Here is a 27,500-nt window from a genome sequence, read left to right on the forward strand (position 1 = left end):
CACTAAAACCAATACGAAGAGAGAGAGAGAGAGAGTGAGAGTGTGTGTGAGGTGGGGTGAGTTGCACTGGCACTCTCAGGGGGCAGTTTGGAAGTGATAGCAGTGTTAAGGTTACGATTAATTCCCTCTGAATGCCGAGGAAGGGATAGAGGCGTTCAGGGGAGATAAAGGTGCTGATGGGAACTTAATGATACTGGAGGAGGAGGAGGAGGAGGAGGAGGAGGAGGAGGAGGAGGAGGAGGAGGAAAACAAGACCAAGAACACGATCAAGAAAAAAAATAACAGCATCACTAGCAAGAAGAAGGAAGAGGATGACAAAGATGAGGAATAAAAGAGAGAAGACAAAGGAGAAATGAATAGAGAGAAGAAGAAGACTGGTGAGGGTGACTGAAAGCGAAGAAGGAGGTAAAAGAGGAAAAAGGAGCATGAGGAAAAGAAGGAGGAGGAGGAAGGAAAGAAGAAGGAGGAGGAAGAAGAAAAGGAAAAGAAGGGCACGAAGGAACAAAAGAGGGATGAAGAAAAAGAAGAGAGAGAGAGAGAGAGAGAGAGAGAGAGAGAGAGAGAGAGAGAGAGAGAGAGAGAGAGAGAGAGAGAGAGAGAGAGAGAGAGAGAGAGAGAGAGAGAGAGAGAGAGAGAGAGAGAGAGAGAGAGAGAGAGAGAGAGAGAGAGAGAGAGAGAGAGAGAGAGAAAGAAAGAGAGAGAGAAATATGAAAGGCTTACCAATTTGGCGTAGCTATGAAAGGCGTCTCTCTCTCTCTCTCTCTCTCTCTCTCTCTCTCTCTCTCTCTCTCTCTCTCTCTCTCCCGTCACTGAAATACTGAAAGGAAACTCGAGACAACAGAAAATGGGAAATAAATGAGGAAAGTCAAGAAGGAAGGAAGGAAGGAAGAATGAAAGAAAGAAAAATGAGAATATAGATAAATAATGAATAAATAAATAAATAAATGAATAAATAAATAAAAAATAAATCGCATACGTACAGTGAAAGCAGAGACGTGATGAAACAGATACGAGTTACACAAATACTGAAGATGAAAGGAAAACAAAACTAAAAAGAAAAGAAACACGGAAAAGAACATTTAGAAATCAAAACACAATGTAAAGAACTTCATAAGAAAAAGTCTCATATTTCAAACACAGGTACGAGTTACTGAGGAAATATTACAAAGATGAAGGAAAACAAAAAGGAGGAAAAGAAAACGGAGACAAAAGAGGATATTGATTTCAGTAGACTACACATGTGACCAAAGAAGCCGCGCAAAATAAAGGAAAAGGAAAGAAAATGTCAGATCAAATGCATGTGTGTGTGTGTGTGTGTGTGAGAGAGAGAGAGAGAGAGAGAGAGAGAGAGAGAGAGAGAGAGAGAGAGAGAGAGAGAAGCAAGACACTCTCCAAACTACTGCAACTCCTTATTACAAAGTTTGGTTTACAATAAGTTCCAGAGATACGACATTTTCAATAATAAACTTTCATTAATCATCTTCGTCCTTCTCCTCCCTCCTTCTTCTTTCTGTACCTCTTCCAATCCTCTTTCTCTTCTTCCGTTTACTTTGTTTAAAGATGTTAAATATAAATTAGATTTTCTTATAAACCAGATACAATTTACTGTCATGACTTTCTCTTTATTTTTAGTACATGAGGAAGCAAGTAAGAACGCAAAAATGTTAAAATAGGTCAATATATAAATCAGTTAATGAACTAGTCACTCATTCGATCCATTCACCGATCAATAAGTCAATTAGTTAATGAATGAATGAAATGGTGCTACTTTGGTATGCGGTATGTGTCACTTTGGCTTTGATCTACAATATTTTTTTACTATCATTATCATAAGACAAAGACAAAGACATTTAGTTTCGAGAGTCTGAGGCATGAGTGCAATGTCTGTTCGAGTGTCGCCGCTCTCGATTCAACAAGGCACGTGTGGTAACAGCGCACTTCATTTCGACATAAACATTTTTTCGATAGGCGATCTGCGCTCCCTTCCATGATATTACTTGCTTATTGGCATATGAATACTTAAAGAACCCTTCGGATATTAGCCACAACATACGCAAGGGAACAATGTCAACCATTCATCAGATGGTGCCCTGATGGGGGATAGTCCTGATAGGGGCTCCTTCCATAGTCTGTCTGGTGGAGGGTGTGTAAGGGTTCCTTAATTGTGACGGCACCAAGCTGAATAATTCGCCATGAACTAAGGAATGCTGCGCGCCATGCACCAGACACTAGCAGTACGAGGGGTCATTTAGGGATGAGAGGACAAGTTCATGACAGTGGTTTTGGAGTGGTGTGTGGTGACTCATTGTTTTGGCGATCTGTGTGAAGTATTGCAAGGTTGCATCGTCACTGTTCTCACAACTACGGGACTGAAGTGGACCATTGGGGAGGAAAGGTTTGTCCTGGTACCTGTGTAGATAGGATATCACCACTCCCGCAACGTTATCATGAAAACTCGTATCGTCATAGTGGAATCGAATCGTTATCGTGGAAACATATCGTTATCATGGAGAATGGAATCGCATCGTTAGCGTGGAAAAGCGCACATCGTTATCGGGGAAACTCGGATCGTTATCGTGGAAATTCGCATAGTTATCGTGGGAACTTGCATCGTTATCGTGAAAAATTGCATCGTTATCGTGGAAACTCGCTGCATTATCGTGGAAACTCATATCGTTATCTTGGAAACTCGTATTGTTATCTTGAAAACGCATTGTTATCGTGGAAATTCATATCACTATCGTAGAAAATTAAATCACATTGTTATCCTGGAAACTCATATTGTTATCGTGGAAACTGAAATCGCATCGTTATCGTTATTGCGGAAGCTGAAATCGCATCATTGTCGTGGAATCGCATCGTTATCTTCATCACGCACACCGCTATCATCGTTGTCTATTTATCTATTTACTTATTTATCCATTTATATAATATCTATTCATATATTTATCGTAACATCAAATTCATTTTCCTTATTTCGGTTCACATAGCACAGAACTCGTTTGATAATATATCCAGCGGTACAACTCCTCTATGATAATAAGTCCAGTCGCATACTATCAGAATACAGATTAGCTATATATACTTTTCCATATTTTATTTGAAAGATGCAATGAAAGCCTTTCCATTGGCGATGTAATGTAATTGTTATAGTATTCGTGATTTAAGTATTGCATCTGCCTTTAACTACTCCAGTACCATGACGCATTTTCATATCCATTCTACCTCCTCTTTAGTGATTTTATACAGCTTCAGAAATTTATGTGTGGATTAGAATAGTGGAGACGCTGGCCATTAGTCTTCTGACCTCCATGAACTCTTCCTAATGTATATAAAATCGTCTAATCACACCCAAAAAACTAAAGGGGTTTACTACGTTTCATTGCTTCTTTGTTTCATAATACTAATGAGTTTAATTCTATCATTTCTTTTATGTAAATATATGTACATGGAGGAATGTTTTACTGCTGCCATAACAAATATATAAAACAAATAGATTGCATACCAACGTACAATTTGACACTTGACGATCATGTTGGTTCTGTAGATGGCATGCCAGATTAGCACCAAATAAATAAATAAATAAATAAAACAGTTATGTTGGTATTAACATTCCTATACAAGAAGTTTTTGTGTTCTCTAATGATATTCCTCTTCTTCCTCCTCCTCTTCTTTTTATTCAACTTTCCTTTTTCTGTCTTTTTCTGTTTCTTTTTCTTATATACACTTTTTTCGTGATGAGACCAACGGGCTCAGAAAAAAAAAACTTTCTTTCCCCAAAAATGTTACAGGAAATAGAAAAAAAAAGTTAGCTAATTTCGTGATGTTGATGTCATAATCCTCCTTGAAAACAGTCCTAGTCGTAGAAAGCACTAAAACAGAGAAACGAGCAGACATGGCATCGAGAAGACAGCTCCAAAGTTTGCCAGCGAGCGATACAAAAGAGACAGAGAGACGGAAAAAGATACTGATCAACCCTTCCGATAGCCAGGTGAACAGAATACTGCTGTTTCGACGCCACAATCAATCAATCCTCCTCCTCCTCCTCCTCCTGCTGCTTCTCCTCCTCCTCCTCCTCTTCCTCCTCTGTGGATTCCATAAGCCTCGTCCAGACAATAAGGAAAGCTGCACAATACACTTACGGTGGACACAGAAGAGGAAGGAGGAGGAGGAGGAGGAGGAGGAGGAGAACCAACAAGACCATAAGATGACGACCCGTTCGCCCACAATGTCCTGTATGGGAGAGTTATATTTGTATAGAGTTTTGTAGGGGAAAAAGAAAATTACTCTCGCTCAATTGATCGCTCAGACACAAAAATAGACAAAAAAGGGAGTTAGTGTGGGGGAGGGAAAGGAAAGACATGTTTGCTATACAGAAAGAGGATCCTAATTAGAAAGCCCTCTTCAATTTCTTTTTTATTCTTTATTCTCTCTCTCTCTCTCTCTCTCTCTCTCTCTCTCTCTCTCTCTCTCTCTCTCTCTCTCTCTCTCTCTCGTCCAGTCCAATTTTTTCATTCCTTTCATCATTTTTCATAATATTTTAATCTATCTATACCAATATTTTTTCTCACTCACTCACTCTCTCTCTGTCACTCACTCTAACATTATTTTTTCTTCCCCTTTACGTCCATCAATATTTTCTCATTTTTCCACTCAATTCTTTTCATTCATTCACCCACTCACTGATACTTTCTCCCCTCTCCTTTTGAGTATTGTATCTCATTCCTCCTCATCCTCCTCTTGTTGATTCAAACATTTTATTTCCTATTTTTTTTTTTTTATCTCTGTCAATACTATCCAACTTCCCTTCACTTACTCACTGTCTGACTCACAAACTCACTCTCTCACTCACTCCTTCACTATTCGACTCACAAACTCATTCGCTCATTGCCTGTCTCTCAAACATACTGCCTCGCATCCTCACTGCCTCCTAAACTTGCTAATTCTCTCACTAACTTACCTACAAACTCACTCACTCCATCACTAACTAACTCCAAAACTCATTCACTCAATCAATCCTTCACAATTTCACTCACAAACTCATTCACTCACTGCCTGTCTCTCAAAAATTACTGCTTCACTTCCTCACTGCCTCCCAAACTCGCTGATTTTCTCATAAACTGTGTCCCAGATTCACCTTTTTCACTATCTGCTTCCACTATTCACTCCTTCCCTTCCCTTCCAGGCTACGGCCACATCTTCCCACGGACGAGCGCAGGCCGGGCCCTCACTATTGTGTACGCCATCCTCGGCATTCCCATCTTCCTTATCCTGATGGCAGATTTCGGTAAAGTCTTCACCAGGCTCCTCAAATCCCTGTTCGTGCTGGTCAGGAGAATGTACCGCTCGGCCACGTGCAAGAGAGTGAGGAAGACCCGAGCTGTGCAGTCTGTTAAGGTGAGTTTACTGATTGTGTTAATGTTTACATCTCTGTCACTCCATCTGTGGTAAAGTATATAAGGGAGATTTTCACGGTGAGGTTTGAAGAGTTTGGGTCAGTTGAGGTAAGTGACTGGAATTGATTGTCTCTCTCTCTCTCTCTCTCTCTCTCTCTCTCTCTCTCTCTCTCTCTCTCTCTCTCTCTCTCTCTGTTTGTCTCTCCGTCTGTATCTTTCCGACTTTCTACATCTATTTCGTGGTGAGATTTGAAGAGTTTCGTTCAGTCAAGAGTGAGTGAAATTGTCGTCTTTGCCTCCCTCTCTCTATCTGCATCTCTGTCTCCCTTCTGTCACTCAGCAGCAAGATTAGAAAATATCATCAAATCCCGTAATGAGTTTTGAACAATTCTGAGTCTGGGTAAGAGTATATTAAGATTTTTTTGTCTATTTTGAAGATTCCGAGTTGTGAGAAAAGAATAGACTGAGATTTTTCAAACACTCTAACCCTTTACCGTGTGTGTGTGTGTGTATCAGTGTGTGCGTGTGTGTGTCAGTGTGTTCCTATCGACCTTCTAAGACCTTGTATAGTGTATGTGTGTGTGTCTGGGAGGCGGAGGGCGTGGAGAGGCATGGAGAGAGAGGAGAGGAAGGAGACAGGAGTGTGTTGACAAAGCGGAAGAGTAAGGAGAGAAGGAGAGGAGCTTGTGAGAAGGAGCCACTCTATGGATTTATTGATGCCACAGAGAGAGAGAGAGAGAGAGAGAGAGAGAGAGAGAGAGAGAGAGAGAGAGAGAGAGAGAGAGAAAGAAAAGAAAAGAAAAGAAAGAAGATAAACAACGGAAATGCATACATACGTAGAGAACTAGAAGAATAAAAGGGAAAGTATGACTGATAGAAGAGAGAACATGGAAAATAAACAAGGAGAAAAAAGGCAAATAAGAAAAAAAAAGAGAACAAAAAACTCGAAAAAAAGAAAAAAAAAATAACCTATAACAAATCACAAAATAAAACAAACAAAATAACAGAAAAAAAACACTAAAATAAACTAAAATAGAATAGAGAAAAAAAACTCACAAAACGATACAAACTGAAAAAGAAAAAAAAGAAAAAAACACAAACACTAACATTAAGAAGCAACTGAGAAGGAAAGAAAGGGGGGAAAAAAATAAGGCACTACGTACAGGTAACCTACTAGTATATTTGACGAGACAGGTGTAAGGCAGGTAAGGAAATGAAGGCTCAAGGGTAGGGTTAAGGTTTACGTAAGCTCCTCACCTGTGTTCACCTGGCTTGGCTCGGCTGCAGGTGAGGTGAGGTGAGGTGAGGTGAGGCTTGTGTGTCTTGGTAATTAGTCAGTAAGTAAAGAGGCTTAATTATCACCTAACAATAATAACATCAGAGAGAGAGAGAGAGAGAGAGAGAGAGAGAGAGAGAGAGAGAGAGAGAGAGAGAGAGAGAGAGAGAGAGAGAGAGAATGTGCTAAAACTAATAATAGATATAGTTTCCACTAATAATACTAATATCTCTAAGTCTATCATCCATTAGACAATTAACATTCATTGCACTGACATCTCTTGCTTTCCCCTTTAAAAACATTAATTACCAGTAAAATGGTTCTCAGTATACATCACTAATGCTATTCTAACATTCCTTCTATTTCACCCATTATTAACCTAATCTTAACTCCCCACTAACCTAACTCAACTTCAACCTGGCCACCACCACCACCACCACCACTACTAACAACATACGGTCAACCTCACCACCTCCACCACCACCACCACCAGCACCCGACACCCACCACCCCCACCCCTCCTCTGGCAGTCCCCGAGTCCTCCTCCACCGAGATGGAAAAGGACGGAGAGGAAGGGGAGAAGAAGAAAGGGGAGGAGGACGAGGAAGAGGACGAGGACGAGGAGGGGCCGGTGGGGTGCCGTGGGAAGAGGAAGGTAAGAGAGAGGGAGCCTTTTCTGCCAGAGGAGCGAGACAGAGACAAGATGAAGAACGGAATGGAGATAAGGAAGAACGGAAACTGGTTGGAGGAGGAACATAGGGAAGAGGAGGAGGAGGAGGAGGAGGAGGAAGTTCGCACGTGTTGTATATCTGTAAGTGGCAAAAATGACCATCTATTTGTTTGTGGTAGTGTTTCAGGTTGTATGTGTGTATGTAGATTGATGGATAGATAGATTAATAGATAGGTAGATACTAGATACGTAGATAAGGAGACAGATCTACAGACACACAGATAGACAGATATATGTAGAAATAAATTGGACATACACAGACAATCATGAGCAAGAACGAGAACTGGTTGGTGTAGGAGAGGAAGGAGAGGAAGAAGATGATGATGATGAGGAGGAGGAGGAGGATGAGGAGGAGGAGGAGGAGGAGGAGGAGGTTCGCACGTGTCGTATATCTGTGAGTAGCAAAAATATCATCTCGTTGTGTGTGGTAGAGTTCCTGGTTGTATGTGTGTATGAAGATTAATAGATAGATAGATAAATAGATAAGTAGATACTAAATAGGTAGGTACGGAGATAGATATACAGACATACAGATAGACAGATGTAGAAATAAATTAGACATACACATGCAATCATACAGACATACATATATACAAAAGATACATAGATACATACATACATACGTACATAAAAGGACACACAGATAGATACTAAGAATAATTCCTACATTTAGTAAAGAATATATGCTTTTGATATTTCTATAGAGTTTCTTCAAAGGTTCACAATACACCAAAACATTAAAAGCCCCGTATTCACAGTAAAATCAAAGAGAAAACATTGAGAGCTCACTATTCGAAACAAAACAGTAAATTGCCTTTTTAATATATTCAGGTAATATAGTACAGTAGAGCAATGGTACGTATGTATTCATGGATTATTTGTGCGTTGCTGCCAAAATATAAACTTCATTATTCCCAGCTGTCTTGTTTCAGAGAGAGAGAGAGAGAGAGAGAGAGAGAGAGAGAGAGAGAGAGAGAGAGAGACTATATGACACGTACTACTACAAGAAAAGACAAACGCAAACTTTTCAATTCCTTTTCTTCCCTCAGGTTAGGTTAGATTAAATTCGACTTCTTTTCTCTTAATTTCGTTTCCTTGGTCTACCTTCCTGATATCTAAAAAAAAAAAAAGAAGAAAAAAACGTGTAAATAATAACTCCACACTGTTCTGTTACCTTTAATCTCATAGTTCTTTATTTTTCTATGTTCTGTATACTAACACGGCCTTCAATCCAGACTCTTAACACTCAAGCAGGCAGAGATGGAGTCGAGAGAATGAGAAAACAACACACAGCTTGGCCTATACATGTCCCAGATCTTCACTTTCACTCATCTCCATCCATCTACCTTCCATTTCCTTCCCTATTCATTCCTCCTCCCTTCAATTTCCTACCTCCTTTAACTCCGCTTTTTCCTTACAAGTCATCCTCCTCCACTTTTCCCTCTTCCTCCTCCTCCTCCTCTTCCTACTCCTCTCCGCGCCAGGCTCATCTCGCTAATGGTAACAGTATCGCCGGCCCGTCACTACCTTCCCGCTGCCTCCCGTTGCCCCTCTCTAATGACAAACTCTCGGTGTCCTGCAAGCGGCGACCGACCCAGCGTCTCACAAATTGGCTCTTCCACTTCCTCCACCTTGCCCTCCTCGCCCGGCTCCTCCAAGTGGTCTTTCACCATTTCATATTTGGAAGACTTACCAAGCTCGATTTCTTTAGCTTGTCGAGATGGAGATTGCGAGGTGGGCTTAATTGACGTGATAAAAGTGTTCAAAAATATTCAGAGCTTCGTAATAGCAATGCTCATGGTTATTTTATGGTTAATCGAGGGAATATTATAGAAGATGGGAGTAGTTTTAAGGGTAAATGGTAAAGAGTTCGCGTCAGACTTAACTTTATACTTTTTTTCATTCAGTTCCGTAGCACCAATGAAGACTTTTTTCATTTTATTTGTTCTTCTTCGTTGTCTATTAAGGAAACATTAACCCTTTCAGTACTGGAATGGTTTTTTTTACCATGAGTTTTGGGTAGGATTGGACGATTTTACTTACATTAGGAAGAGTCTATGGAGGTCAGAAGATTAATGGCCAGAGTCTTCACTATTCTAATCCCCACATTAGATCCTGAAGCTGTATAAAGTCGCCAAATAGTAACCAGAATGAATATGGAAACGCGTCATGGTACTGAATGGGTTAAAGAAGATGATTCCAGGTTTCAGGGTAATAAATAAAGGGTTCTCGACAGACAAAGCCAAACACTTATTTCTGAAACTGTCCGTAATAGGTCTGCAATGTAAATTCCGATATTGTCGATAGATTAAAAGTTACGTATTTCAAAAAGCAATCTTAATCGTTCAACAGTTTGTAGTTCTATTTATTTTTTCTTTTTCATACATTTTTTTTATCATCATTTTTTATAGTTATCATAGCAGTGAGAAATTTTATACCGCTTTGTTTATCAATATTCACATACAATTTTTAAATACTTATGTTTGTTTCTTCATTATTTATCATTTCCTGTTATGTTTGTCACTGCTCGAGGGAACAGTAACGGGGATAGGAGGGGAGAGAGCCTTCACCTTTGCCTCCTCTTGTCTTTGAATCAGTGTTACATCCTGTCTCGAAACACCCAAATATAACTAGTTTGTTCCCACATGTTCTTCCTTTGTGTTCCTTCCAACTTCCATGTCCTCTAACTTTTTATATTTACTGCGTTTTTACTCTTTCTTTCGTTTTCCGCTCTTTTCTTTTTTTTTTACCATTCTTCGCTCACTTTCGCTCACTTCGCCATCTTCTTCTTCCTTCCCCTTCTCCATCCTCCCTCTTCTCTGATTTCTTTCGTCATCATTTATCATACTTTTCATTTCTTTTCTTTTTCATCTCTTCATCTCCTCCTCCTCCTCGGGATAATCTTCCACTTCGTTCTCTTCCTTCCCTTTCTTCTCCTCTCCGTTCACTTTTCTCCCTTTTTTCTTTTCCTACTTCCTTCATTTCTCTGTGATTTTTCCTTGTCTTCTTTCCCCTCGAGTCCTCATCCATCCTCTCCAGACATCTCGCAGCTTGACCTCATCCCTCTTTTTTTTTTTTTTCCTTCTCCGGCTTCTTCTTTCTTCATTATCTAAAAGCACACACGCACACACACGCACACACACACACACACACACACACACACACACACACACACCGAAACCACTTCCTCCTCTTCTTTCTCTTACTCCTCCTTGTTGTGTTTCCCCTCTTCCTCCTTAGTGAGTGAGTGAGTGTGTGTGTGTGTGATCTAACCCTGTATTCCCTCGCTGGCTACCATCCTCCGTGTCCTTCAATTTTCGCTATCTTTCTTCACTCTTACTAATTTTTACGAATTCCTTCTCGCCAATACTCTCTGGTATACTTCTCAACATCCCAGCTTGCCTCCTTCCCTTTTATTCCTCTAATCATATCCCTGCCTCAGTTTTACCTGCCTTCTGCCCCTTGCTCTTCATATCCCTGCCTACATCCTTTCCGTTCCTCTTATCATATCCCTGGCTCTCTTTCATCTTTCCTACACCTGTCTCAGCTCAACGCTACCTCCTTCTATCCATCTGATCGTATCCTTGCATTCCTCCTTCTATCTTCTTCACATCCCGTCACGGCTCTACCAACTTGACTCTAACCATTTCACTTTCCCGTCCCTACCACTTTTTGAACACAGCCACGCAAACAAGAGGAAATTTTGATATAAAACTACTGACACATTTTTTTTCAGTAACCACACTCCAAAAAAATTGTTACTATGAAATTCGATGCTAACTTTGCCTTTCTACTCTGCTTTCTACTCTGCTACCTTCCTTAACCCCTTGAGTACCATGACGCGTTTCCATATTCATTCTGCTTACTATTTAGTGATTCTATACAGCTTCAGAAACTTATGTGGAGGATTGAAATAGTGAAAACTGTGGCCATTAATCTTCTTACTTCCACAGACCCTTCCTAATGTCAATAAAATGGTCTAATCCTACACAAATCTCAAGGTAACAATGTGTCCCAGTATTGAAGCGGTTAACACTTCCCAGTAAAATGAAGGAGAATAAGAATGAAAACAGTAACTTTACCATAAAACATAATAAAAACGCCAATTTTGCTATTCAGAGAGACAACCGTAACCTAACCTAACCTAAACTGAACCTTTTCTTCCATTTTTTGCCCCAACTATATTTCATCAACGCGTACAGGAAACAAGGAGAAACAAATGTAGACACTAAAGCACTATCATATTCTCCAAACACACACAAAACACTTATTACAATGCACAGAAAATATAATAATTACTCTCCTGAAAACAAGAATTACTTTCCACATTCATAATAAACAAAACAGGAGTAAAATAAGCAAAATGAAGAAGAGGAATTATGATAAAAATGTGAGTGTTGTTTAACTAAGAGTGCGTCATTTTTTTTTTTTTTTAGGTTTGTCTTTTATAGTCACTCCTAAAATTAGACAGACACTTCACGCACTTCTGGTTTTCTTCTGCGTTCATTCAGCCAACCCACGATCCCTGGAGCCATGAGCCATTATAATCCTGAGTGTAAATGAATCCTGCATAAAGTTATCATAGTGAAGTTCATTAATTCTGTCATTTTCGTGATATCAAGTGTTCGGGGTCAAAGAAATCGCAGGGGGAAGGGAATTTTAATGTAAATACCACCCTTATTTTATTTTTTTTTCTCTTATCATTAACTCTTTCCCTACAAGTCAAACCTTTTCATAATAATCTATAACTTTTGAAAGATGTGGGGGTTTTTTCTACAGTTTCAAAAATAGGTGTTTTTCTTTCTTTCTTTCTTTTTTTTTTTTTTTGTATATGTCCGTCTCATCAATTTATTACAGTGATCTCAAGGTTAACGAAAGTCGACAAAAGTAAAAAAAAAAAAAAAAAAAAAATAAAAATAAAAAGCGTTTACTAAATAAAAAAAAAAAATCATCGCTTCTGAGGCGTTTTACATGCATGTTTCGTCCGAGTCAAGAATTTCTCTCCAGGAAATACAATAACACATTCTAGAAACTTCTATTTGCGTGTTTTTTCATATCACTTCTTAAATCTAACTTGATCAATCTGGAATCGGTTATTTCTTCCATTATCGCGACTATTGATCCTAAGCATTTCCTGTTGCCACTCATTTCATATCTTCAAAAGGGTCCCAACAGCAAAAAACAGACTCTTGTTTTCGTATACACCAAAGCATCCACATGCATTTCCCTCTCCAGCCCTAACACACAGCTACACGTTCCCCCAACAGAGTGCGTGGCGGAAGACGTGCCAGTGGTGCTCGACTACCATATGCAGGAGGAAGGAGATGCCTGCAGAGACACCGCAATCTGACGACACACTGGAGGCCCTCGTGGACGACAACTTCAACCTGCCAATCAGTCTGGCGCTGTTCATCCTGCTCGTCTACATCATGATTGGCTGCGTCATCTACACCATGTACGTGCTGACTGACTGGCTCTATGGATGACTGAGTGGATGGCTGGCTGACAGAGTGGATAGCTGGCTAGATTAGTGCATGTCTGGGTGGTTGAGTGGATGGTTGACTACTGAGTGGATGGCTAGCTGAGTGAATGTATGGATGACTGGCTTAGTGGAAGGATACCTGGCTGAGTGACTAACTGTATGGCTTGCTGGTTAGAACAATGGTATATGTGTGAGTGGCTGACTGACTGACTGTATGTTTATACAGTTGAATGAATGACTGTGTGAATACTAGTTAACTCTTGCATTAAAAACGTGAACAGAAAAGGGAAGAAGAAAAAAGTAGAACATCTTGTACAGTGAAGAAGTCGTGCAATTAACAAGATTAGAAGAACAGATAGCGTGAAAGTGAAACAAAAAGATTACGTTGCCCTCTTTCACACATGTTCCTCTATATACCAGCGATAAGTGGCTCTGTTATTGTGGCCCTGGAGACTAATCAGTGAATGAGTCTTCTGCATTATTACCTTCACTAACCCACCCTCCATCCCTATTCCCTCCATCCCAAAACATGTTATTGGTCATCCAGATGGATCATCCCCTAAATCCCCTTCCACCTTCCTACCCGTCCGCCACACCCACACTCCACCCACGCTGCACGTTCATAGTGAGTAACTTAATTATTGAAAACAACAGCAGGTAGAGATCACACTGTGTTCTTGTGTAGGTGATGTCCAAGATATTATTTGAGAATGCACAATTAAGTTACTAAAGTCAATTACTGATGGAGATGTGTTGTGTTGATAGAAATACTGGACGACTGGTTGAATTTAGTGGGGCGAAATGAAGCCGAGGTATTTAATTCCACTAATCTCTTCAATTCCTTCTTTTTCGCATTGCTTTGACTTGGATTGTTCTGAAAAGAACACCTAGGTAACATCTCAGTATTTTTTTTCTTTTTTTTTATTATGAAGTGGATAATGGCAATGAGGAAACCTTTTCTCCATCCTCTATTTGTCTATTCTAACTTTGACTTATGAGAAAAAAGTTGACGTAACAAACAAAATGAGGTGTATGATTACTAGTGTTATTGTTATAGTGAAAGAAAAGTACGATTTCTACTCTCTCTCTCTCTCTCTCTCTCTCTCTCTCTCTCTCTCTCTCTCTCTCTCTCTCTCTCTCTCTCTTCTTTTTTCCTCTTTCTTACATGGAAGCATCAGATCATTCCACAATACATCGTCAGATCGAAATATAACCTTTTCTTTCTTCTCTTTCTACACATAGCGAGTCACATCATCTTAATACACAACAAGCTTACAATTTCCTTTCCCTTCACCAGTTTCGCCTATTACACTTTTCGCTATTCTATACGTTCGTTAGTTTCAATTTACGGAACGAGCATCAGCGATTTTAAGGCTTACTTTACTTGGCGTTCATCCATCTTCCTCAGCTTATGAATTAATGAATGAAGCTCCTTCCTTCCAACACCAGAAGATCTCTCTCTCTCTCTCTCTCTCTCTCTCTCTCTCTCTCTCTCTCTCTCTCTCTCTCTCTCTCTCTCTCTCTCTCTCTCTCTCTCTCTCTCTCATGTTTATCTAACTTCTCCTGTTTTCTTTTACTCACTTGATGTATTGCCCCTTCAATACTGGACACATTTTTCCCTTGAGATTTGTGTACGATAAAACACATATTGACATTAAGAAGGCTCTATGAAGGTCAGAAGGAGATTAATGGCCACAGTCTTCACTATTTCAATACCCCATATAAATTTCTGAAGCTGTATGAAATCAGCAAATAGTAAGCAAAATGTATATGGAAGCACGTTATGGTAGTGAAGCGGTTAATGAGGAACGGGGAAGGAAGATGATAATTGCTTACCGTTAGAGGGGCTAAGCTTCCTTAATCCTGTGCTTTACACCCCTCCTGGAATATTTACGTTCATCTAATTAGGTTTCTGACACACAGCGCTAAATTCACTATGTAATCACTGCGCTGTGTACGAGTTAAGGAGAAATTAGGCAATTAGTGTAATTTAATAATTGCTGTAATAATTCTCTCTCTCTCTCTCTCTCTCTCTCTCTCTCTCTCTCTCTCTCTCTCTGGTTGCCTCAGTGGTAAAGTACTTGCGTCGTAGTTCAAAAGGTTGCGAGTTCGATTCCCGTTTGCTGTACTTTTTTTTTTTCATTATTAAGAAATGTGCTCTCTCTCTCTCTCTCTCTCTCTCTCTCTCTCTCTCTCTCTCTCTCTCTCTCTCTCTCTCTCTCTCTCTCGTACACAATCTTGTCTAATAATAACGATAATAAAAATAAAAAAACTCAAAAAAAACATTACACCATATAGTAATCTAACCAACTCCATCTCCATCTCTCTTTTTCTTCTGCCAGGTGGGAGAGTTGGACCTACTTCGAAGCCTTCTACTTCATCTTCATCTCCATGACCACCATTGGCTTCGGTGACTACGTGCCTGACGTGAGTGTTTGGCGGGGCGTGGGAGGAGAGGGATGCTACGGAGGGTTGTGTGGGTTGGGAAAGGGACTACTACTACTGCTACTGCTGTTGGTGGTGGTGGTGGTGGTGGTGGTGGTGGTGGTTTCATGCTGTTTAATTTCTTCCTATTCATTTTCTTTCTTTTTTTCATTTTTCTTTTTCTTCTGTTTCTTCTTATCATTATTCTCATTCTTCTTTTCTTTTTTCTTCTTTTTGTTCCTTTATTCTTTCATAGTCCTTTCTTCTTCTTTTCTTTTTTTTTTCTTCTTCTTCTTCTTCTTCTTCTTCTTCTTCTTCTTCTTCTATTTTTCTTCTTTTCTTCTTCTTATTATTACTACTATTTTTTTCCTTCTTTCATTGATTTTTCTTTATTTCCTTTATCTATATTCTTCTTTCATTGTTCTATCTTTTCTTCTTGTTCTTGTTCTTCTTTCTACTTTCTTTTTCTTCACTTTCTCTATCACATTCTTCTTCAGTTCTTTCTTCCTCTTTTCCCTCATCTCCTTCTCTTTCTCCTCCCCCTACTTGATGAAGTTAACTGCATTCCTAACCACCCCACCAATATAGGAGGAGGCAGTAGACACAATAATTACTCCCAGTGAGGTCTAATAGCACTGGTTCAGAGGGTGATGTGAACTTATCATTAAAACCAGCTGTGACCTCTCTCAACGTTTCCCTTTATGTCTCACAACACAAGGGGAGAGTCACAGCCTGCCCTCTAAAGACAACTCTCTTCCTTCACACAAAGCTACCTGCATCTAACTACACATACAGTACATTCTTCACACAAAATTTGAAATCGGAAAAAAAAAAAAGATGATCCCTTTACCATCCTGAGAGTCCCCTTCTGACCACATTTCCTTCAACCTGTTTGGGGAACGGCACCTCAGTGGGCCTTTTTTTTAATGACAGTTTTTGTTGCCCTTGGCCGGATTTCCTTCTTACATAAAAATAAATAAATCTTATCATTACAACCACCACCACTGACAACCACTGACGACCACTAACTTTCTCCCCTGCAGCATCCCGCCTTCATGATGATGACCACAGTCTACCTGGTGTTCGGCCTCGCCCTCACCGCTATGTGCATCAATATCATACAGGTCAGTCTTTTTTGTTACGAAAGAGGGGAAATCTGTCAGGGAACAAAGCCAAATTGATCATTCTCATTACTCATTTCGGTCTTCCTATGATTTACAGTGCAGGTGACTCTTGGTTTGCACGATATATAGGGACGTGAAGGGTTGTATAGGAAGAAAGATCATTGAAGTAAAAGATCATTGGAAACCTATTAGATGTTAACCCTTTCTCTGCGATATATCCATTAATAAAAATAACACGAGGAGTCGTTATAAGCACCTATAAGAAAGATGATTAAAAGGATAGATTATGCGAGTTGTGGCTTGTGCGATCTTTGGAAATGTAAAACAAGAAAACATGTCTCACCGTGGTTAGTAATTAAGAAAAGTGTGAAAAAATTCAAGTGAAAATAATTGATTCCGAGATTTGACGAGTTGTACTTCATGAAAATAATGTCGAGAAATCTTGCAAATTATTGAATTATAAGTTAATAATGTTATGTTTGTTTTTGTTTTTTTCCCGACTCTTTATATTCTGTACCTCAGTCATAAAGATGAACCTGAAAGGGAGAAGGCGACTTTGACCTTTCCCATCCCTCACTCTGATCCTCTTATGACTCACAGTACTCGAAGGAAACAGTGTCGAGAAATCTACGAGTTATCAACACATTTCGGGACTGATATTCGTTTCGTTTCTTTAGATATTATAACTCACTCTTTCTCCTTGACACGTTTGTATTCCTTTAATGAACACGTGACAGATTCGAAACTCATAGAAAATAATAAAAGAGGTCACATGTCGTTTAATTAAGAAATGCAAAAAAGATGGAACTTATCGAATAAATTGAAGAACAGAACCCCATAAGGATACATAAACAAAGGTGTGACAAGAAATCTACCTAATAATTAGTCCGCACTGAGCAACAAACAACAATTTCTACAAGCACGTCTTTTCTGTCCTCAATTGTCTCTTCCGTCTCACCCTCATGTCTCCTCTGTCGCTAAAAACAAGATAATAATTTTCACAAACACGCGTCTTCCTGTGGCGGCAAAACAAGCACCAAGTGATGAAGCAGGCAGGGGCCAAACAGGTGCAGCGGCGCCACCAAAACAGTGACCACTCACGCGGCGCCCCACACGCTGGCCAGGGATGAAGGCAAAGGGGGAGAAAAAAAGGCTCAAGGGCAGAACTCTGAACCTACCACTGACAAAACGGACTCCCTCCCAGCAGCCATACTTAGAACCAGGACGGGAAATATTCTAACCAACATAATTTGCAAGGACCGTGACCGCTCAGTCCACGGCCTCGCCCTGCTTGGCACACCATCCACTGGCCGCCGCCGCCACCACCACCACCACCACCACCACCACATCAGCCACAGCCACACACAACTCACAGCCGTAGTTCTATATTTCTTGGCCCCTAATTTTAAGTCCAAGGTCATTCTGGTACCATATGAAGGAGAGTGGGAGTGGCTTTTTGTATTCTCTCTCTCTCTCTCTCTCTCTCTCTCTCTCTCTCTCTCTCTCTCTCTCTCTCTCTCTCTCTCCATAATTATAATCCCACACATATTCTGTTCTACAGGAGAAGATGACGAACACGTTCCGCGCGGCCACGGAGAAGATGAAGGAGAGCATCCAGCTGATGATGAACAATGCTGCGCAGGGCGAGGATGGTGAGGGAAGCGAGGGAATCGACCTGCCAGAGGGGAAGGAGGTGGAGGTGGCGAAGGTGCACGGCGCCAAGAACACGCTGTCGCCTCCGAAAGCTTAGGCAGGGTGACGAAAAAGGGAGCCTCGTCTTTTCTAACTTATTTTCTTCTTAACGTTTATATAAATAGACTTTTAACGAGTGTTGATCACACACACACACACACACACACACACACACACACACACACACACACACACACACACACACACACACACACACACACACGAATGGGGAGTTACTTACTTACTGTACAGCCACACAAACACAATGGTGTAGTGCAAGTGTTTTGCATAAGACAATAGTGTTATTTTTTCGTATTTCCTTTTCTTTTTACTTGTATTTGGTGTTATACTTAAGATGTATCGTTACACTGATGATATGTATCGTTATGCTCAACATTACACTTAGAGTCACGGCTGTTGTGTGTCCTGGCGTCAGTCATATTACCAGTCCATCATGTTCTTACTCAACTCTCTTGCCGGTGCCGCCCGCCCATCTGCTATGGCTCCCAGGCGAGGGGGCGGAGCACACTGAGCGGTTCAGGTTCATGGGAATCTTTACACTCATTTTTCCGTCCTTCAACTCTTACTTCGAAACACTGTCCTCAATTTTCTTCGCGAATTTTACCTCTAAACTTTTCTTCCTTTAATTCGTGAATTTTGTTCCCAGAGTTTTAGTGATTTCTTTACCTGGCGCTGCATTGTCAACAAGGTGTAAAGTTCGCAAAAAAAGCGACGAACACAGCTACATTATTGAAGGCGAGAGGTTGAGGTTGAAGGAAAGAACACCGGCATGTGCCTCCGGATGGTGGTGGTGGTAGTGAGAATGGGAACGATGATAGCGGAGGTGGTGATGGTGGAGGAGGTGATATGTAGCATTATGCCGTGGTAGTACCAGCAAGGCTCCTTCACAGGACATTCTGCTAATACAGTAAATGTATTATGACAATTTTCTTAACGGACAGAACAATTTTTCAAGCCATACAATAGAGGAGAGCAGCGTGTTTCGATCTTGTGACCATGATGCTGCTTACAGTGTTGTGATGAAGGGAGCCATCAGTCCACTAAGCCAGTCACTGTGGGTCAGGTCAGAGGGTGACGTGTTATACCAAACCACCACTGTGAGAATGACGCTAATGGCTCCCAGAATTCCTTTGCCACACTTGTTTGCTCCGCCACCGATTTTTTCTCAGTCTGTTTTCCAAGTCTTCATCACGCAGTATACATGTATTTGTCCGACAGTCTCACATGTTTGGCCTGACGGAGGGATTACGCATCAGCAAGGGCCACTCATCATCAACATTCAGCCAAGGTCCCTTAGCTCACCGCGGCAGGATCAATCACACAATCACAACCATACTGGAGCAAGTTGGACAAGTGGTGCTGTGTGATGCCGACAGGTTGCGGTTTTGTCTGTGGTTTAACATCAGTTGACGTTTCATTGCACTGGGGAGGGGTATGATAGCGTCAATCGTCATTATTCATTGTGGGTTTTGTACTGTGCCATAATTCAAACATGAGCATAATCATCACCTGGGCCAGTCCGCCGCTGCACTGTTTGGAATCATGACCATGCAGGTTCCGCCACCCTCAGGTTTGCTTCACACTCACTACATTTTCATAGTAATTGAGGAAAAACTATCAACACATTATCTTTTTTCTCTTATCTTCTCTATCTGCCCAATCCATTAACAACAGTGTAAAAACTATACAGAAGAACGAACAGTTTCATCGATGTGTATAGGTCTGGAAAATCAGGCGTCTCCTATGCTTCATTTCTACGTAGTTAATTTCTAAACTATACGGTGTTTCTTGTTAAAAAAAAAAAAAAAAGTGCTGTAGCCAAGCAAGCCTCACAGGAACACCAATTTGGGCACCGAGCTGCTTCTTTCTTCTGTCCCGTCCAAATCGCTAAAGACGTGTAGCATCTAAAGTCAAGGAACACAATCTTGCACATACCCACTACTCGGCCTCTCCTTCACCCAGTCCACCCACTCCACCCGCTCCACCCACACTACACGGGTCAATCTTAATGCCAACCTTCCTCCCATCACGCCTCTCTCTCAACATAACCTGTACGGGAGATGGAGCAAAGCAGAAATGTAGCAGAGGGAAAAGAAAAACTCCCTCCCGTTTGGTGTCATGTGTCAGGTTTTATGTGTCACGTTTTGTCTCGTCCATGAGTGGCTGTGTCTGTGTTCCAGTGTTTTGGTATTATTTTTTAAGGCGTTCACTTGTTACGGAGCTATGTTTAAGGTTAGAGTTAAGGCGCAGCGCACACAAAAAACACCCACGCACACACACACACACACACACACACACACACACACACACACACACACACTGCCAGCTTGCGTCACCCCCCGCTGCTGTCTCTCGGTGCACTGCTGGCCCAAGTGTCTTCATTGAGGAGCTGTTGTTGTTCTGCTTCGCCCGTTGAACATTTGCTCGAGTTCATTAATTAATAAAAACATATTGAATAAATCATACGGTCTTCTCTTTCATTCACCTTCTCTTTAGATAATACGCACGGGATGAATTAGATGTTATTTTGAAGTGTTTTGGGGGTGTAATAGTTAATAATTACTACGGAGGCCAAACCTTTTCCCTTAAATGACACAAGACGACATTGCTGCAGAAAAAGGTAACACTATCAACAATACTGAGAATCTGTTCCGAGCATCAAGGTAAACTGATCTTTCTTACGCTGAGCAGAGAGAGAGAGAGAGAGAGAGAGAGAGAGAGAGAGAGAGAGAGAGAGAGAGAGAGAGAGAGAGAGAGAGAGAGAGAGAGAGAGAGAGAGAGAGAGAGAGAGAGAGAGAGAGAGAGAGAGAGAGCACCAGGTATCAAACTAATTAAGCCTCCTCAAAGAGAGAGAGAGAGAGAGAGAGAGAGAGAGAGAGAGAGAGAGAGAGAGAGAGAGAGAGAGAGAGAGGTAGATTAAGAGAGAGAGAGAGAGAGAGAGAGAGAGAGAGAGAGAGAGAGAGAGAGAGAGAGAGAGAGAGAGAGAGAGAGAGAGAGAGCGCCAGGTATCAAACTAATTAAGCCTCCTCAAAGAGAGAGAGAGAGAGAGAGAGAGAGAGAGAGAGAGAGAGAGAGAGAGAGAGACACCAGGTATCAAAATAATTAAGCCTCCTCACCTGAGTCGCCTTAGAGTTTACATTCTGATAATTACTTGTCATCTTAATAAGGCTTAGGCTGTTTTTTTCATAGCTCTTGTCTTCTTTCTTTTCTATCTTTTATTACCCAAGAAGGATTCTGGAACACTGTCACAAAGAAAACTGCCAAAAGAAAAAGACAAATAAAAAAGGCTTACTAGAATTGTTCAAAAATTACTGTTCCTATATCAAGAAAAGTGTCCTGGGAGTCTCTCTCTCTCTCTCTCTCTCTCTCTCTCTCTCTCTCTCTCTCTCTCTCTCTCTCTCTCTCTCGTGACTCGAGGCGGGAACTGCTGTGACGGATCGCTGTTTTCCATCACACTGTTTTTATCCACGTGTATTTCCATATTCTTGTATTTGAGCCCTTTTTCAATCTCTCTTACCCTCACACAAACACACACTGGCTTTCATCATGGCATGGAGCGGAACCTCATTCACCTCTGGTTTAGTGAGGATGTTCCAGCTCTCACCTGTCTTGAACAAATCCAATATCAACTTGTGACACGTGTGCATCCCGGCAGCTTGGAGCTGAGTGAGGCGGCTGAGCCAATCAGTTGCTTGATGTGAGGCGTCGCTCAGCCAATCAGCAAAACATTCGCATCGCTTCTGTAACCTAAAATTTTAGCACCGAGGGTGCCATGGTTCCGAGGGTCTGTTAGTAAAGTACAAGACAGGAAACATGTCTCCAAAGAAACCCTCACGACAGGCAGTGGATGAGGAACACACCCGAGGCTGCTGCGGCTGCTTCGGGTGGTTCCTCAGACTCTTTAGGAGGAAGAAACAAGGGCGCCGTCAGAAAAGCAAGGAACACGGAAACGTCATGACTGCTGGAGAAATTGGCGAAGATAAAATCGTCGAAGATGTAAACAGCGCAGCGGTGGCTGCCGAGGATGTGGGGGAGGCACGGCAGGCAGAGAAGGACGAGGAGATGGCGGAGGAAGAAATGGAGTCCAAGGTTGTCAAAACCTGGGCTGAAGAAGTGGACGAGGCAGAGGAAAAGGGCTTAGACGTGTTCGCTCCGGTCAGCTGCCTCCCCATTAACGAGACCGTTAACTGCGACACAGGAGCCTCAACAGAGAATGAGGCCACTACAGTCGTTAAGATAAGCGCTACACAGAGGCGCAGGGCTCGCCGCAAGGCCCTTGCTGCAGCTCGAAAGGCCTCCACAGAAAATGAGGCTCCTGCGGCAGCGGCCGCCGACGACAGCAACAGCACCGAGCAGCCTCAGGTATCCGACAAGACGCCCGTTTGGCCCGCGCCACACGTCGGGGCGCATGGGAGCGACGGGCGTGCCTTGGTGCCTGAGGCTCCCACGGCCGCAGCGACTCACGGCGGCACTAGCGCGACGAGGCGGCGCCGGGCCCGCCGCAAGGCATTAACCGCGCGTGCGAAGAGCGAGGCACGGCTCGTTGCGACTACCGAAGAACCGCTGGCCACCGACAGGGTGCCCGTCTGGCCCTCGCCCTCCGTGCGGGTGTTTGGGAGCGACGGGCGTCCCTTGGTGATCACGTGGGAGGCGGCCGCGTACGGCGCCTTCCACGCTCAACGTGCAACGTATTGAGGCCCGAACTGAACGTCGATTGACACCGCCGCGCGTAACTGTTAACTGAGAAAGACTTGTTCACTCCGCTCGAATCTTTTGGCGACTCAACGGATCTGTGTTAGCGTTTTGTCTTGCCGCGTTTGTACTTCTTGTCTTACGTTCTCGGAGTCCCACTCGTTCACTTTATCATGACTCGTCTCTATCATCGTCATCATTGTTTTTATCATTATTATAATCACTACTACTATTACTATTACTACTACTCCTACTACTACCGTTACTACTACTACTACTACTACTACTACTACTACTAATGCACGTTTTGGTTCATGTTGTTCAGTGTTGTTGGTTCCCAGCATCACACTCTCCTCTCCTGACGTGCAGCGGCCTTCTCCTTGCTTGCTGCTGCCTGGCTTCACACCACAGACAGTCTCTTGACGATTCAGAACTGGCTTCACTTCTCCCCCACATCCCACAAGTCATCACCCAGCTAGCCCCTCCCACCCACATCTGCACAACAAGACCAGCACGTCAGCTGTGTGTGGATATCGCTGCGGCGCATGTAAGGAACAGAATACGTTCCCCCTTTGACTACCAACTCAAACTTAAATCATTGTATTCACGAACAGCACACTCTGATCAGACTGCTCTGGCAGAGGAACGGTACTGGGTTGTGCGGGGCGAGAACTGGATCTGAATCGGGGTTCTGCTCTGGCCCTAAGGTCACCACAGAACCCCCAGGCAGCAAGTATTGTAGTTTTGATCTTGGATAAGAAAAGGGTCTAAGGTGAATCATTTATTTCTAGCACTCTTGTCACGTGACGAAAGCGTCAGCTTCACGAGAAGGCCTGGTTCAAAATGTCAAAATTTGTAATTGCAGGGGGCGCCCGGGTTTGAACCGGGGACCTCTCGATCTGCAGTCGAATGCTCTACCACTGAGCTACACCCCCTTAATTTTATTATGAATTTTAAAGATCTTCTCTAACATGATGCGTTATTATATTAATTTTGGTTACTATTTCGTGATGTTATACAGCTTCAGAGACTTGTATGGGTATTAAAACTGTGAAGACTCTAGTAATTAATCTTCTGACCTCCAAAGATCCTTACTAATGTCAATAAAATCGTCTAATCATACGCAATAAATCAAGGTAAAAATGCGTCCCAGTATTGAAGGGGTTGAGAACAGGTGTTGTTCATCACAACACACCTGTGATTCACAGCTTTCACACGCGCCGCCGTGACGCGCCACAAACCTCAGAGCAAAGAGTATTTCACTTCCTCTTTACGCAGGGAATTCTTGAAGCTCATATTTTCTAATGATTGTCTTGCTGTCACCACATAGGTGTGACGTCCACAGCACAAGGGTGCGACACTGAATGTGTCATGTGAAATTCAAGAGCTGCAAAAATACTAATTAGTTGGCCTTCTGCACACGTGCATCTCGAGGTTCAGGTTATTTACGGTAAAGTTTCCAACACACACACACACACACACACATATATATATATATATATATATATATATATATATATATATATATATATATATATATATATATATATATATATAAGAAGAAAAAACTCGCTTTCCAACTTCTCACAACAGTAAACACACAATAAAATAGACCAACACCTGCCACTCCCTAACTAACCTCTCTGTATACACGTGTGGAGCATCTCTTCTCAACACTCTTCACATTACTGATACCAACACTGCGGATGTAATTCCCACAGTGTTCTACTTTGACTTTGTATTGTCATAGTTTACCTTTAAAATTCAAGTATTTGAGTTTTCACAGAAAATGGTTGTATCGTATGGTAAACTAATCTACATTGTATCATACAAAACTTAATCATGCTTCACTAAGTTGTGTTACTCGTATGGTAAACTTAACTATATCATCCTACATCTGAATATGTCATGATACACTGAGATATATCATAATTCACTAAATTGGCATACAATCGTTCACTGGAGTACTAAACACGATTAAACCACATTGTTACTTAGTGACGCATCATGATTAATATAGGGACTAATAGTTTTCATACAAGCTACTTTCTCTCTCTGATACTACTCAAACCATCACTTAGACTCATAAAAATGCCTTTGAAAGTCCTAACATCTCCCACTAGACTGCACAAGAAAGTAAGGAAAACTGCAAGAGCATAAAGGAAACAGCAAGGAAATAAGAATATGGTGAGCTGCAATAACGAAGCTCTTTCTCGTTCTTCCTGTAAATCAGACCAAAAATCTCATGTTGCCTCTTATGTGGTAATATTATCAAACATACTTCTGCCTCAATTTACAAGCCCGGCTAGCTCAGTCGGTAGAGCACGAGACTCTTAATCTCGGGGTCGTGGGTTCGAGCCCCACGTTGGGCGTATCAGTTTTGAATAAGTACGTAATTTAATCCTATTGAGTACCATGACGTTTCTTTATTCATTCTGGTTACTATCTATTTGGTGATTGTTCACGCTTCAGAAAATTATGCGGGGTACTAAGATAGGGAAGCCTGTGACCACCATAGACCCTTCCGAATGTCATTAAAATGGTCTAACCGTTAACAAATTTCAAGGTAAAAATCTGTCCTAGTATTAGAGGGATTAAGGCAATCAGTGTTTTATTTCATTGATACAGGGATGGTTTGTTAGAAAAATGGATCTGGTTTGGGAATTGATGTGTCTTTGCAACAGCGATTTGATTAGAGTTAAAGTTCCTCACTATTTGAAAGGCAAGTTTTATGTCTTTTTATTTTTTTTATCACTACTTTTTCAAAATAGATGAGTTTATACTTTCCGTCTTTTTTGTTTGGAATTTCTATATCTCTGCAATCAAGAGTCAAATTGCAAATAAACGTCTCAGAATTTATAAGAACGGTGGTTATTTCATCATTTTTCTTTTGTCTTTTCTCCTAACACATTTTTTTTTCAAATATAAGCGTTGATTTTTATTTGAATTTATTTTGACTTGACTTGGATGCGAGGTACGCTTTTGAACGCCACGTGGTTATTAAATTGATACAACTGCATTGTACAGCAAGTTTTGATTTTGTGTCCACACCACACAAGAAGAAAAGCCAAGCACTCGACCCATCCCAGGTTACACAGGTGACACGTGACTCGTGAGGCCTGGGTGTGGGTGTTGTTTTAATGTACACTTGTATATCTTTAACATGAAAATAAGCATACGGCTACAACACACGATCTACTGATGTACTGATGTTCCTGTTCCCACCAGCTGCATCAAAAACATTATTGTTTCACTACTTACACTACGCGTGTGTGTGTGTGTGTGTGTGTGTGTGTGTGTGTGTGTGTGTGTGTGTGTGTGTGTGTGTGTGTGTGTGTGTATGCCAACACAAGCTATATGAATAAATAAAAGATAAATAAAGGAGACAACAGACGGAAAAGTGAAAGGATGGAATGAGTAAACAACAGAGTTTGGCTTTAAATAGCAATTATACAGCTTTGTGATTGGTCGTTCACACACACACACACACACACACACACACACACAGAAAGATAGACAGCCTAGTTGACTTTGAGAGTGTAGCGTTAACATACCACCACAGCCACCACCACCATCACAACACACCACTCATATGCTACACACCATCACATAACACAACACACCATACCACACCACCACCAGAAACCACCACAACACACTAGATGCCACTGCAACACACAAGACACCACCGCAAAACAGCCCTATACAAATTACACAGACCACAACACCACTATCACCACCACACCACCACAACTACGAAACAACCACACCACACAACAACACAGGACTATAAAAAATCACATAAGCTTATTGAGAACAACACCATAACAACCACCACCACACAGTCACCACACAACACCACACCAATGTATCTTTGGCGCCTCGACTTGCCCAGCAGGCCCGCCAGTCACCCGCCACCTTCGTCACACCACTCCCAGCCCAATCACAGCCCCGCCACAGATAAGACCTCCACATCTATCGTTGTACATACATAGTGTTTTCCTCTGTGTTTCTAGGTGGGTGTTTTCAGGACTTTGGGTGTAGGAGGAAGTGTAGGAGGAGGAGGTAGAAGGAAGAGGTGGATTGTGAAGGGGGAGGAAAGAGGAAGTCATCCAGCAGAGTATATAACAAAAAATAACATATTGACGAAACGGTATAAGGATTTTCTGGTTAATTAACGGAGTTGGCAAGGTTTTTATATCTGTTTTATTAATAGCAAAGAAAAAAAGTTTCTAGACCTAATAACATTGGATCTGGCTGTGTTTTGTTTATCGAAGAAAACATTAAAATTTCTATATGGATTATAGCTTGTTTTTATTAGCTCGCCCCGGATTGTTTTATTGTTTGTTGAAAGGCTTGAAGGATATAAGGAACATGATCCAAGTAGTAATAGTCAAGAATATTTAGTATAACTAATCGCATTTTCCAATTTAACGTAATTATGGCGCCAAACATTAAAAAAAAAACTTTTTGCGACTTGTTTTCTTTATCTCATCGGGAAGTAAAAGATTTTAGTAATCAGGAAATATAATATAACATAATTTGAATGTGTTTTTCCTTCTCGATATAACAATGTTTTTTTTGTGGCACCGTTGATAAAAAGTCTAAACACTTCCATCGCCTCTTCTCTATTGTTGCTGAACACACTAAAATTGTTATATCT

The 27,500-nt window shown here is 41.5% G+C and overlaps 2 protein-coding genes and 2 non-coding genes across 11 annotated transcripts in view; 2 read left to right on the forward strand and 2 right to left on the reverse strand.

The window, feature by feature from the left end:
* Window positions 1-20,610, forward strand: part of LOC123515187 (TWiK family of potassium channels protein 18-like) — a 152,741-nt gene extending 132,131 nt beyond the window's left edge. For 7 of the 8 annotated variants that reach the window (XM_045273702.1, XM_045273706.1, XM_045273704.1 and 4 more), the window contains 6 exons: window positions 5,186-5,397; window positions 7,166-7,483; window positions 12,670-12,857; window positions 15,227-15,311; window positions 16,352-16,432; window positions 17,994-20,610. In XM_045273702.1, the coding sequence (XP_045129637.1) occupies window positions 5,186-5,397; window positions 7,166-7,483; window positions 12,670-12,857; window positions 15,227-15,311; window positions 16,352-16,432; window positions 17,994-18,182 (1,073 nt within the window). In that variant the 3' untranslated portion in view covers window positions 18,183-20,610. The remainder of the gene's footprint in view (window positions 1-5,185; window positions 5,398-7,165; window positions 7,484-12,669; window positions 12,858-15,226; window positions 15,312-16,351; window positions 16,433-17,993) is intronic. The other variant, XM_045273709.1, reaches the window with a different exon arrangement.
* LOC123515189 (homeobox-leucine zipper protein HOX21-like) overlaps window positions 1-27,500 on the reverse strand; it is a 244,689-nt gene that overhangs the window by 212,515 nt on the left and 4,674 nt on the right. The window lies entirely within an intron of this gene.
* On the reverse strand, window positions 23,701-23,772 carry Trnac-gca. Its single transcript has one exon. It is a non-coding gene; the product is annotated as a tRNA-Cys (tRNA).
* Trnak-cuu lies at window positions 25,137-25,209 on the forward strand. The gene has a single exon. It is a non-coding gene; the product is annotated as a tRNA-Lys (tRNA).

The sequence above is a fragment of the Portunus trituberculatus genome, chromosome 38, assembly GCF_017591435.1.
Source record: "Portunus trituberculatus isolate SZX2019 chromosome 38, ASM1759143v1, whole genome shotgun sequence".
In the NCBI taxonomy this organism is placed as follows: domain Eukaryota; kingdom Metazoa; phylum Arthropoda; class Malacostraca; order Decapoda; family Portunidae; genus Portunus; species Portunus trituberculatus.